General features: G+C 39.6%; 1 protein-coding gene and 1 long non-coding RNA gene across 2 annotated transcripts; one reads left to right on the forward strand and one right to left on the reverse strand.

Annotated features, from left to right (window-relative positions):
* Positions 1–5,806: 5,806 nt before the first annotated feature.
* LOC308704587 lies at positions 5,807–8,298 on the reverse strand. Its single transcript, XR_014031818.1, has 2 exons — positions 7,309–8,298; positions 5,807–6,696 (listed from the first exon to the last, which is right to left on the reverse strand). It is a non-coding gene; the product is annotated as an uncharacterized lncRNA (long non-coding RNA).
* Positions 8,299–8,324: 26 nt separating this feature from the next.
* On the forward strand, positions 8,325–16,470 carry ankrd34a (ankyrin repeat domain 34A). The gene has a single exon (XM_081389013.1). It carries the CDS (start codon positions 9,264–9,266, stop codon positions 10,836–10,838), a length of 1,575 nt encoding a protein of 524 aa, XP_081245139.1. The 5' UTR covers positions 8,325–9,263; the 3' UTR covers positions 10,839–16,470.
* The last annotated feature ends 553 nt before the right edge of the window (positions 16,471–17,023 follow it).

Raw genomic sequence — 17,023 nt, forward strand, 5'->3', positions numbered from 1 at the left:
TGAACTCTTCATATATATATATATATATATATATATATATATATATATATATATATATATATATATGTATGTATATAAGTACATTTTATTTATTATTTATTTTATTGTTTTACCCTTTTCCCAGGCCCATTTCCCCATCATAATATGTGAAAAAATAGCATAAATATAGGATTCATTACTGAATTATTGAATTAATTATTATGAAACTGGATGAAAGTTTTTATTATTATTTTGTATTATACATTTTTCCAAAACTACAAATGTCCCACTGTCATTTTTTATCACTACCAACAATATTGCCCAATTTTGTGTACAGAATGTGTTTAAAAGAGATTTTCAAAATCAGTGCAGTTCCATTTCCTTCTGTTCTGATGAAGCTGCTTACAGCACTGACAACTGTAAAAATTCAGCTAAATCTGCATTTGTAAAAAAGAAATAAATAAATTATGAAAGGAAAACTAACCATGATATTGCTGACTCACAGCCTCCCCCGTCAAAATCAGAAAATATGTGTGTATAGTATGAGAGACAGAAATTAAGGATGGGCTCATTTCAATGAGACAACCTAATTTTAACTAAACAAAAACTATAAACATTAATTGAAATATTGGGACACAAAATTCAAGCCATAATGTAAGTCTAAACATGGAGAGTAAAGAGCACATTCACTACTTTAACCTCTCTCTCTCTCTCTCTCTCTCTCTCTCTCTCTCTCTCTCTCTCTCTCTCTCTCTCTCTCTCTCTCTCTCTCTCTCTCTCTCTCTCTCTCTCCTGCAGCATGTGCATGTCACCGTGGGAACGCTTCTGTCGGAATCCACTGAATCAGTTGCCATAGAAACTGTGTTCAATATTAGCCATAGTCACTGAATTAGTATTTATGCAGTCTGAGAATTGTTTCAAACCCCCTTCTTTCTTGCAGAGAGGGCCTTGATATATATATCAAGCCCTCCCCCCCCCCCCAAAAAATATATATATATGAATTTAAAAAAGGTGTAAAGGCAAGGAAAAATCCAGATTTATGTTGAGGGAGAATATGCACCTCTGCAAATGTGTTAAGTGGATTTTAGCTATAGAGTTTGACTGATCTGAAATATGCCATCTTTACACTGCAAAACCAGCACAGATGCTGCACAGGGCATGTATTTACACAGATTAATCGAATGATATTTTTGTGTGCAGTCGTACTTTGTTTTAAATATAAAATGATGGATATAGAAAATGCAAATTTAGAAAGAAAAAAAAGCTCTGTCATGATAATAACAGTGTTTAAGGCTGCACCAATGCTGCATCATCTACATACTGGGGCATTAAGTGGGTCAGGGCTGGCATATTTCGTATTTTGCATGGGTTTAATGCGCCATTGCGTCTTTACACAGAATTTAGAGCAGGCACAGAGCCTGCTCAGAGCAGCCTTAACTTGGCTGTGTAAAGCACACACACAATGCTTAAACGTTCTCATGCATCATTTCTTAGTCTATTACTATTATTATTATGGTATCAAATTGTATTCAACCTGTAAAACACAGCACACAATGACACACACATGCAGGGGTGCATCAAAAAAGAGGAAACAATTCAATGATAAAATGTAAAGAATGATAATAATTGAAATAAAGTTTCCCCCTAGTGGAAAGCAGAGATGGTGCTGTGCATGCGAGCAGTCAGACAGCCAGTGAGTCTGTGCGTGATCGTGGGAGACTCGCATCAGCTCACTGCCCACTCCACGCCCCCGCAGAGTCTCCCAAACTCTCGGTCGCAGGAGGAGAGATGATGTGGGGGATGTAAGACACGGGGCAGCAGCAGCTGGATCTCGGGCGAAAACCAGCCGCTCTGATGGAGTGAAGACAGCAGACACACGGTGAGACTCTCTCGACAGACTCTTCTGCAAATGCTTCAATGTTAAAATGTGTTATTATTTTGTATTATTCTCAGCTGAGCATGGTCATAATTAAGCAGACTTCAGTCCTTCACATTGCAGCGATATCTTAATATTTCCTTGCACCGTCTTTCTTGATATTTAGGCTACATTTCAAACCACTTTTATAGAGCATTTGTCCATGTTGAGAAGCATGCAAACGACTACGAAATCATTTTCCGCCGGATTGCATGTGCACTGTTTAGAAATGGTTGCTCATTTTAGGTGTGAGTTGATGAAGGTAAGAGCAAATGTTTTATTGGAGGAATAATTATTGTGGCTGCTGCTGCTGTTCATAAGGCTTTATAAACGTTCATAGCTGACAAATTCATGCACCGCAATTCGGATTCTCGTCTACACCGACTGTGTGCTGGCATTTCCTTAAGATCCTTTTTAAAAAGATTTACTGGGTGTCTAAGAGAAGGTTTAAGACGGATATTTATGCTGCTATAATGTTCATTCTCTCACTTTAAAACACGAAAACTTCAAATATGAGCCTTTATGTGGCGGTTGGCGCATGTTTGCTCTTACAGAGACTTGAAGTGTGTGTCTGCTGTTCGGAAGTTCATTTGTGGACACTGAGGCTTTGCGTCAGGCACAGAGCTGACGTGAATAGACACCAAATTTGAGGCTTCGAGACTAAAAATAGTCTGAGCTGAAGATATTTGCAGGTGGCGTGTAAATTCAGTCTGTAACACATCAAATTCTGAAACTGCTCCGTTTTTGCGAATAACGTTCAGCACCGCGGACAGCGACACAATCAGCGGTTACTCTCTTGTATGATTTTAGTAATATTTCCAATTACATAATTAAGTCATGAGAAATGTTGCTGCTTGCATTGTTGGCCATATAAGAAGGAAATAATGCCATTGTACGGCAATGAACAAGTATGAAATTGCTACTTTTTTTGTACATGGCAAAACCACATATAGTGGCAAGTATGGTGATCGTGGAGTTCATTGAAACACTCTATTGCACAAAAGTATTAATTTAGTATATAAAGCATATAGGCAAATCTCACTAAGGATATCAAAAAGATGCCACTCCAAAATCAAGAAAGCAAAAGGAATTGTACTTTGCATATGAAGCCTATTTTTAGGACTATTAAGAGTTTTGATTATTATGACGATTAAGTATTTTACACCCCAGTTTGAAACAAATAATACATTTTTTGGATCATGTTATCGTTTTTAAAAAATGTACATATTTTAAAATTAAATTCTTAAAAAAATGCATCAGAGAGCTGATTTGATGCTTTGAGACTAAAAATAGTTCTGAGCTGAAGATATTTGCAGCTGGCGTGCAAGTCGAGTCTGAAACGCATCAAATTCTGAAACTGTCTACAAAATACAGTCTAATTTCATAATTTCATGTGAAAAAATTAATTTATTGTAAAGCATTTAATCATCATACTAGCTGGTTATTTACTTATTCTTTTATTAAAATAATTTTAGCTTTAAAAAAACTCTATTAGACAGTACAAATACTACTTTACAGTAATGAGAAATATCATGTAAAAGTAATTGGAATAGTAAGAGGGACATGATCAGATGCAATGAGAATCGGGGGGGAAAATAAGCTTATTTGTCTTAAAAACAATGTCAGAATGCAAAAAGCAAATGTAATGATCTTAAACGCAAGACATATATGCTGTATAGTATATTAATCATCAGATTTCTACATTGATCACATGAGGCCACTTTCCTGTCTGCATAAAACGTCTGCAGTTCGAGGACAGAGAAGAATGTGTGTGCAGTTATGTGAAAGGAGACGCACAGATTACTCTTGTATTGGAGGAGAATTCATTCTCAGCTCTGTAAATCACTGAACACTCAGTCTAGTTGAGTCAAGTGGTTTTGTTGGCATTCATTTCATTAAAGACCAAGTGTAGGAGAAAAACAAACTCAGCACAACATGTACATGGCCATGAAAATGACACCAAGATCTAAACATGCCACAATAAACAATCGTAAAGAAACACAAACGGCAGTAAAGACAGTTCAGAGGACGTGTCAGGAATGCTTAGGACATTTAGTGTGATGGAGATAATCTCATTGCCCCTCTTAGGACTGGTTCTCTTTGAAGCTGCCAATATGAGTGATGAATTTCCTCAGCGGTTCTGATGCGACTGGGTCACAGGGTCAACGGTGCACCGCTGATGGATGCTGTTCTCTCAGCTGCTGTAAAAGGGATTGCACCTGCCTCGATCTGTGTGATCTAATGAGGCAAACAGCAGCTCAAAGGCACCACGGAGCTCTTGGTGGGGCGAAAAGGTTTGACTGCGCAGCCCTTTCTGCTCACGGGCCCACTAGCGCAACCTCAGATGAAGCCTAGAGTCACACACACACTGCTGTTACGTAAAAAAGAAAGCCAGGGGTGGGGTCTCTCAGAGGAGTGAGAATAAAGACATGATATTAATTTCCATCATCTGTCGGGAGACCAGAGAGAACTGGATACGATTTGTCCCGACAAGACAGCGTGGTATGTCGCCTCGCTTCTATGGCGCAGCACTAAAACGCAGACTCGACATGCTTCTCAACATGCTGCAAAATTGGCAAGTTTATTTTGGTCAGAGCTCTCCACTACACACACTCGAAGATCCATAGGGAATGCTGGGAAAAGCAAAGGCTTTGTTTAGGTGGCACATAAATCCGATTTATCTATCAAATGTAATCTTTGGGACTGTCTGAACTGTCATTTTGCAAGTGACAGTAAAGTCAATATCTGATATCTACACATACACCAAATATTGACTGAGAATCCTGATATCTTTTAATACACAACTAACACAAGAGAAAAGTAAATTCAAAGTGACAAAGCTGTAGACAGCTCTTAGAAAAAAACGACTTAAAATCTGATCAGATAACATCCACTTTCATAAATACAATCTTCTGCCTTTAGTCATATTTGGAATAAAAATAATGATTTTATGTTTTTTTTTCTTTGTAGCTACAAAAGTGCTACAAAGAGATTTGAGACGGAAATGCTGTCTGACTGAACAAAGACAGAAATGTTGACAGAGCGAATAATTGAAAGATGATGACGGTTGTTTGTATGAATTGAAAGAGAGTGGAAAAAATTAAGTACAGCATCTTCAGTATGTCATCATGTGTGACATAACGTCCATTTTGGAGTTACAAAAGCGAGTGAAGAATCAGACATCTGTAATGTTTTTTTAATGCAAGGCTTGAAGTTTAGTTCTTTTCCTCTTATGTTTTGAGGAGCCGAAGACTAAACTGATAAAACAGATAAAAATGTATACATTAAATGCAGCGTAAATCACTTTGCAAAAAATTCATCTGGCAAATACATAACTGAAATGTACCAGGTGTTTCTTGTTTGATCAGTTTGTGTATAAATAACCCTCATGGTTCTAGAGTAGGCCTATATCTAAATTATGCAAATTAGAAAACAATTTATTTAGAAAACACAGATGTTGGTGCAGATTTGCACTAGCTGCATGCACTTACATAACTTTAAGCATCTTCTTTGCATATATCCCCACATATTAGCTCTGACTGCTTCTAAACCGAGTAAGCAGTCTGTAGCATCGAAACTGAACTGAAATGAACTGAATACTTGACCAAAGACAAGGGAAACATGAGGAGTGTTTTTACACAGACTTTGGATTAAGCGAAGAAGACCTGTGAATTGTGATCACAGACAATAGCAATAGAACGTCAAAATGTAGGTCTTGACATTAACCAGAACAAAAGCCTTGGCTGATGTCCTTAAATTGATAGTTCACTCAAAAATGAAAATTCTGTCATAATTTACTCACCCCTCCTGTCGTTACAAACCTGTATGATCTGAAGAATATTGGGGTTTAAACAATATTGGACCCCTCTGACTTTTAATATATGAAAAAAAAAACAAAAAAACATTGAGACCTTTTTCAAAATATGTTCCACATTTTAATGAAATCTGAGAGATTTCTGTCCCTCCATTGAAAGTCTGTACTGTACACCCAAAACATCAAAATGTTAATCAAAAAGATTGTAAAATAAATCCATATGAATCAAGTGGTTTAATCCCAGTCTTCTGAAGAGAAGCTCTATATAATGAACAGATTTAATTTAGGCTTTTATTCGCATATAAACATTGATCAGCTAATATAGATAGAGCACTTAAATATGGTAAATAGAAGCTCAACCATACTTGCTTGACACGTGAGAACAAACATCATTGGTTCTTGCAGAAGCTCAATTTAATTGATGACAATTTTTATTTTCTGGTGAACTGACCCTTTAAAATAGGCTGGTCACAATATACATCCGGTCAGGATACATACAAGAAGGCCTGTGGGTTTTGGCTGGCTGATCTCCTGAGAGACGACGCTTGCCCCAAGTCTTTGTGCCACGTTTCTCCAGTGAGTCTATCATGGAGATGAGTCATCCATGCTGCCTGTGCGAGACAGAAGATTAACCTCACTGTCTCGAATCCATGAGACCCTGGCCTCTTAAAGATGGATTTTTTTTGCAATTACACTTTCAAAGAACAGAGTTATTTTCCCTGTTCCTCTCCACCTCGCATAATCAGTATGCAAAAACAGCATTCCTCTTGCTTTCCCTGGCTGAGCTGGCTCGGAAATCACAGAGAATTCCTTAAGAAGGCAGGCAGGAGGAGCAGCAGCTCGGGGTCTGTGGGTGTAGTGGTGTGATGGAGGAGGGATGTGAATTCTGCACAGCTACACACTCTGAACGTTCCCAGTGTTCTTCTCATATTGCCAGAGATAGACTGGGCGTTAGGAGCACCGGGGCCTCTTCTGGTGGGCCAGTCGACTTTAAATATACAAAAGTTTAATATGGTGCAGCACAGATAGATATTTTGTTAGGAAACCATAATATACAAGTGAACTCAATAAACAACATTATACAAAAGCAGCCAGTTAAGATATATTAAAGTATAGTGAACATATATATATATATATATATATATATATATATATATATATATATATATATATATATATATATATATATATATATATATATATACACACACATAAGGCAGTAATTTGTATTATATACTGTTCATACACTATCATTCAAAATTTGTGGTCAGGAAGATTTTTAAATGTTTTCTTATGCTCACAAGGCTGCATTTATTTAATCAAAAAATACAGTAAAAACAGTAATATTGTGAAATATTATTAAAATTTAAAATGATCATTTTATATTTTAATATATTTTAAAATGTAATGTATTCCTGTAATGACAAAGCTGAATTTTCAGCATCATTAATCCAGTCCTCAGTGTCACATGATCCTTCAGAAATCATTCGAATATGCTGATTTGGTGCTCAAGAAATATTTCTTATTATTATCATTAATGTTGAAAACAGTTCTTTGCAACATCATAAATGTCTTTAATTCAACTTAACGCTGAACTCACCCCATCTTACTCACTCCAAACTTTTGAAGGGTAGTGTGCATACTGTACTTTGTATTGGGCTGTTATCTGCTATGTGTTGTGTCCTGGGCCGGCATGGGTCCTTGGCTGTTTTTTAGTCACATCTTTGCATATCGCTGCTTGCTTTATATCACCAGAGTTCAGGATCTTTATGCAGAACAGCAGCGAGAGAAAGAACACAAGGAATAAATCAAACAAATTATATATGGATGAGGACTCTCACTCTGTGTGTTCAACAAATCAGAGTGTAAAGGAACATCTCAGATTTTACCTTGCGCAGTCAGTTTGTCCTTTCCCCCACTGACCTCAAGTAAGTCACTTAATGTCACCATCTTCCATAGTTGAACCACCCTAACAACCCTCTGTGACAATACATGATCGACTGCCAACTTAGTCAAAACAATTTCATATTTCGCTCCTCCCCGTTCATGTAGCTCATTGTTTCAGTCTGAAAAGAGGATGTGACTACCGAAGGCACAGTATAGAGACCCATGACCCATCCTCTCCGAAGCTAATGGACCGGTCCTGTTCGGAAGACTGTGCAGCACTGTGTGGCTCGTCCTGGGCGGATAAAGTCCATCAGCACCAGTCACTGTATCGTAGACACTGAATTTCATATAATTTTAAACTGATTTCGAGGGCTGTGGAATGTTAATAATGCTGTTATTAGACTGGATGCCCTCCTGCCACCCCCTGTTGCTCGCTCTAATCATCTTCAAGATAGTTAGCTCATTCATTGCATGATGGGAAGGTTTCTGATTGAGGGTGAACATTCACCTCTTTTTTGGGTCTAATAATTATAATAATCTTTCACACTAACCCCTCTTCCCCCACACATTTTTTTCAGCTCAAAAAACATCCTATACAGTCAAAAATAACTGTTAAATATTGTGAATATGGTTTATTTGCCTTACCTTGTGATTGCAGTACTTCAGATATCAAATAAAACTATTTTGAACAACATAATTTTTGTATCAGTAAATCTCTGGTACCTGTGTGCAGAGCGGACTGAGCTTGTCACATGTCTTGATGCTCTTTTCACCACTCAGGAATTCAATTTTCTTTTCTTTACTGGACTGCCATTATCATCTCCTCTCCTGCCTTCATTACAGAGAAGGTGGAGAGAAGACTGTTAAAGAGTACAGGGCTGTACTGAGTGTCAGCGCACAGGACACAGTGTTCAGAACACAACTGACTAAGAAGGCAACACTTTTATGAGTTTATATACATTAACTTTTGTTAATGCATTCATGGGTTCATGGTGAACTAACAATTAACAATCATTTTAAAGTGTTAATACTATAGTAAGACAATGTAGAGTAATTATGGAGTTTTGAGTGCTGTGGATTATGTGGTTTTGAGTCTGATCAAAATAATGTGCTTTTAGATTTCAGATTTTGTTTGATTTTATTTGAGTTGTGTGACATTCTAAACTGAATTGAGAATGCCAGTTAAATTCACTTCCTGAATTTCAACTAAATTTAGTTTGATGCATAAGTATATTTGAACGTAAGGAAGTACAGGGTGGGCCATTTATATGGATACACCGTAATAACACGGGAATGGTTGGTGATATTAAAGTCCTGTTTGTGGCACATTAGTATATGTGAGGGGGCAAACTCCTCAAGATGGGTGGTGACCATGACATATACTAATGTGCCACAAACAGGACTTTAATATCACCAACCATTCCCATGTTATTACGGTGTATCCATATAGATGGCCCACCCTGTACACTTAAAATAAATTGAAATTGAAAGAAATTCATGCAATTAAGTAAAAAGCAAAGTTTGTCAAATGTACCTCATGACAAAGCACTTTTATTTGTTTTCGTTCCAGGTTGACCAGAATCTGAGCCGGGATGTGCGGACAGTTCTGAGGCCGGAGGAGGGGAGAGTGGGGGATTCTGGATTTCTTGAGGTGGAGAGCGTGACATCATGGGTGATGGAGGGGCCTTGCGCACTGAGGGCAATGCCCTTCTGAAGGCTGTGTTCCAGGGCAAACTCCGCCTCGCACGCCTCCTCCTGGAGGGTGGAGCCTATATCAACGAAGGGAACGAGCGAGGAGAGACGCCCATCATAGCAGCCTGTCTGGCAGGATACGATGATCCGCAGACCCGGCAGAGAATGGTGCGATACCTGCTGGAGAAGGGAGCAGACCCAAACATCCCCGACAAATCGGGTCGGACCGCCCTGATGCATGCATGTGCCGAACAGGCAGGCAAAGAGGTGGTGTCGCTGCTGCTGGAAAACGCCGCTGATCCCAGCTTGAAAGACTACTCCGGGTCCTCGGCACTTGTACACGCCATCAATAAGGGTGACAGGGACACTCTCCAGGTCCTGCTGGATGCCTGCAAAGCCAAAGGCAAAGAGGTAATCATTATTACAACTGATACATCACCCTCTGGCACTAAAAAGACCAAACAATACCTGAACTCTCCACCGTCTCCGGGTGTAGTGGACAATCTCTCCCCTGCTTGTATGTCTCCATCCGAAGTGGAGATCCACACCACTGGCTCTGCCCCTAGTAAGGAGGAGGAAGGTATCTTCAGCTTCGCTGTGACTTCAGCACTTCCACTACCGTCAAGCAGACCACAGGGGGAGAGGAGACCACCACCCCGCAAGCTTCTGAAAAGACTGAACTCTGAGCCCTGGGGTCTGGTGGCTCCTTCCGTACTTGCTGAGAGAGCAGAGCGGATAGAGGGCGATTTAGCAGAGGAGGACAAGTTGGTCTCAGAGATGAATGGGATGACAGTTTCCGGTCCAGGCAGACCTCTGCTGTCCCGAAGGCACAGTATAGAGACCCATGACCCATCCTCTCCGAAGCTAATGGACCGGTCCTGTTCGGAAGACTGTGCAGCACTGTGTGGCTCGTCCTGGGCGGATAAAGTCCATCAGCACCAGTCACTGTATCGTAGAAACACGGCCCCTGAGACTCAGGACAATGTGGCTCAGGCATCGACGGGAATCCGTGGCTTGCCACACCCCAAACTCACCCGCATGGAACACTACGAGTCGGACACTCACCTGTGTCCTGCCTCCATCCCTGGATCTCCAGATTCTGGACGTGTCTCAGTGGAGCGCCGCAAGTACAATGCCTCTCCCTTGTCGCTCCTCACTAGCTCTTCTCGAGAGTCTCTGGAAAGCATTCCCAACTCTGTGTCTCCCATCACAATGCGACGGCGTCCAACAGGACTGTTGGAACGGCGGGGATCAGGGACTCTCCTCCTGGACCACATCTCCCACACACGACCTGGGTTCCTTCCTCCTCTCAACGTCAACCCCCAGCGACCCATTCCTGATATCCGAGCCAACGGAAAACCCACCTCTCCCGTTCACTCAGGGAGCAAGATCCTGCTGCCGGTTGCACCATCATCTCCAAAACGTGGGCCTGACTTCAAGATGAAGAAGAAACTGATGAGGAGACATTCGATGCAGACAGAGCAGATGAAGCAGCTTTCAACCTTCCGTGAAATCCTCACAGAAAAGGTTATGGAGATGAATGGAGATTGAGAGCAAGAGAGAAGGAGAATGGGAGTCAGTGCTGGCCGAGAGGCTCCTCGCCGGGTTCATCTACATCTTCTTTGAGGCACACCTGCTCTGGTCCAGTTCAGCTCATTTAAAACAAAATACATACATCAAAGATATGCATTGTGAACACAAAACCATCTTAAAATTCAGATTATGAAAGAAAATGAGTCATGGTAACTTGATAAATCATAAAGGGATTAGTTATAACAAATGATCTGTTCTTCGTTGGATTCTAATGTTGTTTAGGATTATTCATTGACCATCAAGAATGTGTGAAAATGAAACCATTAGTGTCTATGGAAGTGCTTTTGGTGTTTGAATTTGCTGCAAGCCCCAGGTGAGACCTCACAGATTTGGTGTTCTACGGGTTTCTCTTTGTATTAGCGCTGTTATGGCTATCAACTTCCTTCCGGTCATGCACTGTCAGAAAACATTTCAAAAAAATGTATTTTTAGGGGTACAACAGCTTGTCAATGAGGCAGTACCAGTTCCAAATTTGGATATATATTAAGGGACAATATTTGTATGTACTTTATATACCCCTAAAGGATGAATATTAGTACTTTAGAGTAGTATTATGTACCAAGGTACTACTATGAATCTTTTAGGGCTAAATAAGGTACAAAGATGACCCATTAAAGGTTGTGCTACAGTGACAAGCAGCTGTACCCATAAAGGTAAATTTTTTTGCACCTTTTTTCTGAGAGTGTGGCTCTGTGATGATCCTGTGGAATAATTGGGTGTTAATGTCTTTAATAATCCTGATAAAATGCATCAAGTGAAGTTCAAAACTCAAAGGCCAATTTCATTATATAAATAAATAGCAAATAGCATTACAATACAGATATACATTCAAGTAATTTCATTCAAATGTGAATTAAATTTTAAGTTGATTATTTACTTATAAATAAGAGAATGCTCAAGCCTTTTTAATGTGATGTTTACTGCTGCTTTATTGTTTGGACTTTTAATTTGGTAATGGCAACCTTCCTGATTTTCCCACAGGATGTACCCTAGAGGACTGGAGATGGCTGACTGCTGAATATTCCTGTAACAAATGATAGTCTTAGATGAACATGTATCTGAAGAACATTTTAATGCATAATGAAAGTGCAAAAAAAATGTTTAAACTAGATGAATATTTTTAAAGGAATCAATTAACAAAAAACAAACATAATTGTACCAGTTAAACATACTGCATGTTTCAGGGCTTTTGGATGGGTTGTTTATCTTTCTTAAACTCTTTTAAGTGATACAAAATAAGTGAAGTGCAATTCTTAAAACTCAAAATCCCAAAGAAACTCTACAAACCCCATCCAAAACCACACAGATCCACCCTGACCCCACTCAGGTGAGGGGAGAGAGAAAGCCCTCACCTAACCCACACTCCCATCTGGAGACACAGAGCACAGATATTGTGTACATACTGTACAGAGTACAATTGTGTCTCAAGCGTTTGAACAGGCAATATTCCGTGCTGCCTCAGCACCGATTTCATATTATTATCGTGAATGTGAACAATCACTCGGACGTGCGTCTGTGGTAACATGCTGCGGTAAATAGTTCAAGACGAGCTGGGAGCTCAGTTTACATTCAGAGGAGGAATTTCTGCACACAATACATGAGAATGAATTTCCCTTATGAGCTGCAGTGCACAGTGTGTCCGTGTCAAACACATAGTTCAACTCAAGCTTATGATGTGAGTGAATTTAGTGCTTCTGCTTTGAGATGTTCTACACTTGATGTGAATTAACCTTAGTGTACTTGAAATATATCACGAAAACAAAAAGGAATATTTTTTTATGCCTGTAGGGTTTTATTCTCGTTGTTTTTTATTTTTATTGAAATGAATTTTAATGTTTAAAACTGAATTGTTGGTGGTGCAATTTCACTTTGACGGTAGCTTTTGTGTTCCAGGATGTTTGTAGGAAATAATGTACGAGCAAACCGGAGCTCAGTGGCTACAGCAATCTTCCTGAGCAATCTTCGCGATAAAACCCATCCGTCTCCTGTTAAACTGACAGACAGAAATCCAGATCTCTGATGACCTAGCTCTCTGTTATCCTGATGTGATTAGGAGAATCTCGGCACTTTGCTGTGTATTCATTGATTTTAGCGATTCTCTGTTCATTTAACACACAAGTGAGATAACTGACTCACAGGAGTTTGATTTGTTTCTAAATATGTTTGTATCTAATATATCCAATATTTCTGACCTGCTGTACAAAAGATCCATGTAAATGGATTGAAATTGTGTTCAAGTGTACCTGAAAAAAAAAAAAAATGTTAATAGTGTAAAGGGTGTTTTAGGTGCTGTACACAATGGACCTTTGTATGTGCTACACTGTCGTTGGGTATTTTGAGCTGTACCCCAGTGTTCTGCTCTCCATTCACATAGAAGGGTCACAGTAACACTATCAATGCATTATTTAATGGATTATGGATTAACTATTTCTTGTTATTTTGTATGTTTAGTGAGATACACAGGTCAAATGTAGTAAGCCAAATAATTTTAAAAAGTATTAAATTATTTAAAAGGAAAAAAACTTTGTGGTGCAACTTCTTGCAAAAGATTTAATCTGCTTTGAAACATGACTGAATCAACATCTTAGACCAGTGGCTCTCCACTGCTAGGTTTCAGGTTCTAATAGGGTTGTGCAGAGGAATGAAAAAGAAAAATGCATAAATAAAATGCAAAATATACACTGATGAGCCAAAACTTTGGCCATGACTAGTTACAGGTGAAGTGAATATCGTTGATCATCTCCTAACAAGGCCACATTTTAAGGTCTGGGTAGATTCGATAGTAAGCAAACAATCAATTCTTCTAATCAACGTGTTGGATGCAGGAGAAATGGGACTTTTGACAAGGGTCAAACTGTTAAAGCATGGCGACTGGCTCAGAGAATCTCTGAAACGGCAAGGCTTGTGGGTTGATCCACCAGGATACCAACAGTATCCTGGTGGATCAAACCACAAACTGGCGACAGGATGTTGGGCGCCTAAGGCTCATCGATTCAATGAAGGCTATCCCGTCAACGAAGGCTATGTCTAGTCCAAGCCAACAGAAGATTACTGTGCCCCAAGAAGTCACACAAAATGTTGTTGATGGTTACGTGAGGAATGTTCTACAACACACAGTGCAGAGTGCCTATGAGTGCCTATGATGACCACTGTTCACCGGCAAAAGTGCCTAAAATGGGCAAACGAGCATTAGAACAGAACCTTTGAGGATTGGAAGAAGGCAGCCTGGTCCAATGAGTCCTGTTTTCTTTTACATCATGAGGACGGCGGTGTACGTGTACGCCATGATCCTGGGGAAGTGATTGCATTAGTTTGCACTGTGAGACGACGACAAGCCGATGGACGGAGTGTGATGCTCTGGGCAATGCTCTGCTGTGAAACCATGGGTCTGGCTATTCCAATTCAGTTCCTAATCCAATTGAGTATCTGTGCGATCACGCTGAACTCTGTGAGTGCTTGGAACGTTTTTCGTTTTCAAACCAAAATTAGGTCCTCAGCCGACAAGTCCCATCTGTCTAGCACACTTCTTATAAAGTTTACGCATTAGGTCAGTAGGTGGTCTTTTGTGGCTCTTCTAACACATTCCACCACATGACTGTCTACACCATTCACTAATCAATCAGTCAAAGGTTTTCAACTGCCTCTGAAAGTGGAAAACACCTTGGACAAGTTCAAAACATTTAAGTACCCGTTTGTGTTGCCCTCTAGTGATTAGATTAACAAAAACCCTGCTTAATACCGGTTGTAAACTGTTAATTGTAATGATTTTTTATTAACAAAGTTCGGTAGGAACAAGTCAGATAATTAACACAAGTGGAGAGCACTCAGCAATCAAGGGTAAGAGGTATATATATATACATTCAGCAGTCTCACCTCAATCCATTGACAGTTTAGCAGCATCCCTCCACCACCCCTTCTCCACACTTCAAGTCCTAACCACTTACATACGGGGGGGGAGTACTCTGGGTTCGGGCCGAACTCTGAGCTCGGAGCCCTCCCCCCGGACAGCACGCCAAATACGCATTAAACTTTACCCCCTCTAATTGTATGTAAGTGTGAACCCGTGAAGTGCCTATCAAGTGTATAGTATCAGTTCTGGCAGGTTTCGTTAGTCAGACACTCAGCTGATCCATCTATAGGAACACAGCGCCTATCACAGCATTACTATTTAAGCTGCCTTTTCAGTTATCCTTCAGCTGCTTTCATTGTTTTGCTCGGAAGCTAATTACCCTCCACCACCATCAGCTCCTCCTCTTGTCCACAGTCAAGACTTAGCCTCTTACATTCCGTAATGTCATTGTCATCAAGAACATTAAAGGGATATAGTACACCCAAAAATTAAAATTCCCGTTCATCTTAAGAACGCAAATGAAGATCTTTTTGATGAAATCTGAGAGCTTTCTGTCCCTCCAGACAGCACAACTGACACTTCAAAAAGTTCATAGAAAGATTGTAAAACTAATCCATATTTTTTAGTTTAGTCCAAATTTTCTGAAGAGACATGATTGCTTTATATGATGAAGAGATTGAATTTAGGTTTATATTCACATGTGACGTGTATCCAAGTATGGTGTCCTATACTCTGAATTTTTGCTATGCATTTCACCCATTTTTGCTATGCTGTCTGGGGATCGATTTGGAGATAGATGCCTTGCGCAAGGGCACCTCAGTTGTGGGTGAGAGTGGAAGAGAGTGCTGTTCATTCAGTCCCCCCACCTACATTTCCTGCCGGTACTACGACTCAAACCCGCAATCATGGCAGCAACAACTGCCCCCAGTAATTTAATTACAGTTAGGCTACATTTGATATAATTGCATTAAATACTATATAGACTATACAACAAAACAATACTGGATTTAACATTTAATGTTAATGTTTTTAATGTAACCTTCTCCAGTTACACACTTTGGTCATTTCAAGAATAATTTATGCAATTGATTGTTTATTTAAAAGAATCTACAGAGCAGTTTCTTGTCTGTCCTTGTATTGTTCAATGGGTCGAGGTTGATATGGGATTACTAATATGGGTATACTAATGGGATAAGTAATTACTAGTAAGTTATCTAAAACTTTCTAGAGAGTAATTAGTACCGCAATCTAATTACACTGTTGAAGATGTAATTAGTAGCTATAGTAATGAATTACTTTTTTTAAGTAACTTACCCAACACTGATGCTAAATTGTCAATTATCTTTGATGGAAGTGGTCCTGACAGAAATGCAGCTCACTGTAATATTAATAAACTTGAATGTTTTGCTGAACAAACAGTTTTGGTACTGATTTGGATTGCATTATAATGCAAAACTGGTTGAGAACAACTGTCTTGACTCTTGTACAATGAATGAGTGCTTCTAGTTTAAGAGTGGTTAGTGAAATAGAGACAAAGCTAGATGATTTAAAGGAAATGAAACCAAGCAGATCATTCCAGACTCTGGGCATGTTCCACAAACAGTCATAGGAGGAGTGACCTTCATCCCAGAGGAATTGCTCTTCTCATCCAATTTCAGAACCTCTGGCAGTCTCATCTCTTCTGTTTGTTAAACACACAGCAGTGTCAGCAACGCCTGAGAGCAGTTGTCCTGAAAAAACACTGACACACACACACACACACACACACACACACACACACACACACACACACACACACACACACACACACACACACACACACACACACACATTCCCAGCTGTGAGACACCATGATACAAAGTACAGATCACAGAGCCACTGAACTCAGACATCAAAACATCAGCTAACAGGAAAATGTCTCAGACACCAAGCCACTTTGGGTAAAGTTCAAAAAGCAAAGCTTAAAAAAGCAATGTTCCTTCAGAAAACTGGAACATGGTACAGAAAGACTATTTTATAGTGTTTATAGTTGGCTTATTTCATGAGTTTAATCCTTGAATGGTATAAGGACAAATATAGCTGGCTTGCTGTTGATGGAGAGCTCAAATCCGAAACAACAGAACTCAAGCTTTAAATGACACTGCTTTTTAAATGACCGGGAATTACAGGGAAACAGGATTGAATGGCTGAAGAATGGTTGTACTTGACGAATGCAGCAAAAACGGAGGGGCCTGTTTCTTACATTTTCAGTGGTGTGCAGATCTGGTGCAGACCACTGATCTATATAATGACA

Source organism: Scardinius erythrophthalmus (genome assembly GCF_964197995.2).
Source record: "Scardinius erythrophthalmus genome assembly, chromosome: 16".
Lineage (NCBI taxonomy): Eukaryota > Metazoa > Chordata > Actinopteri > Cypriniformes > Leuciscidae > Scardinius > Scardinius erythrophthalmus.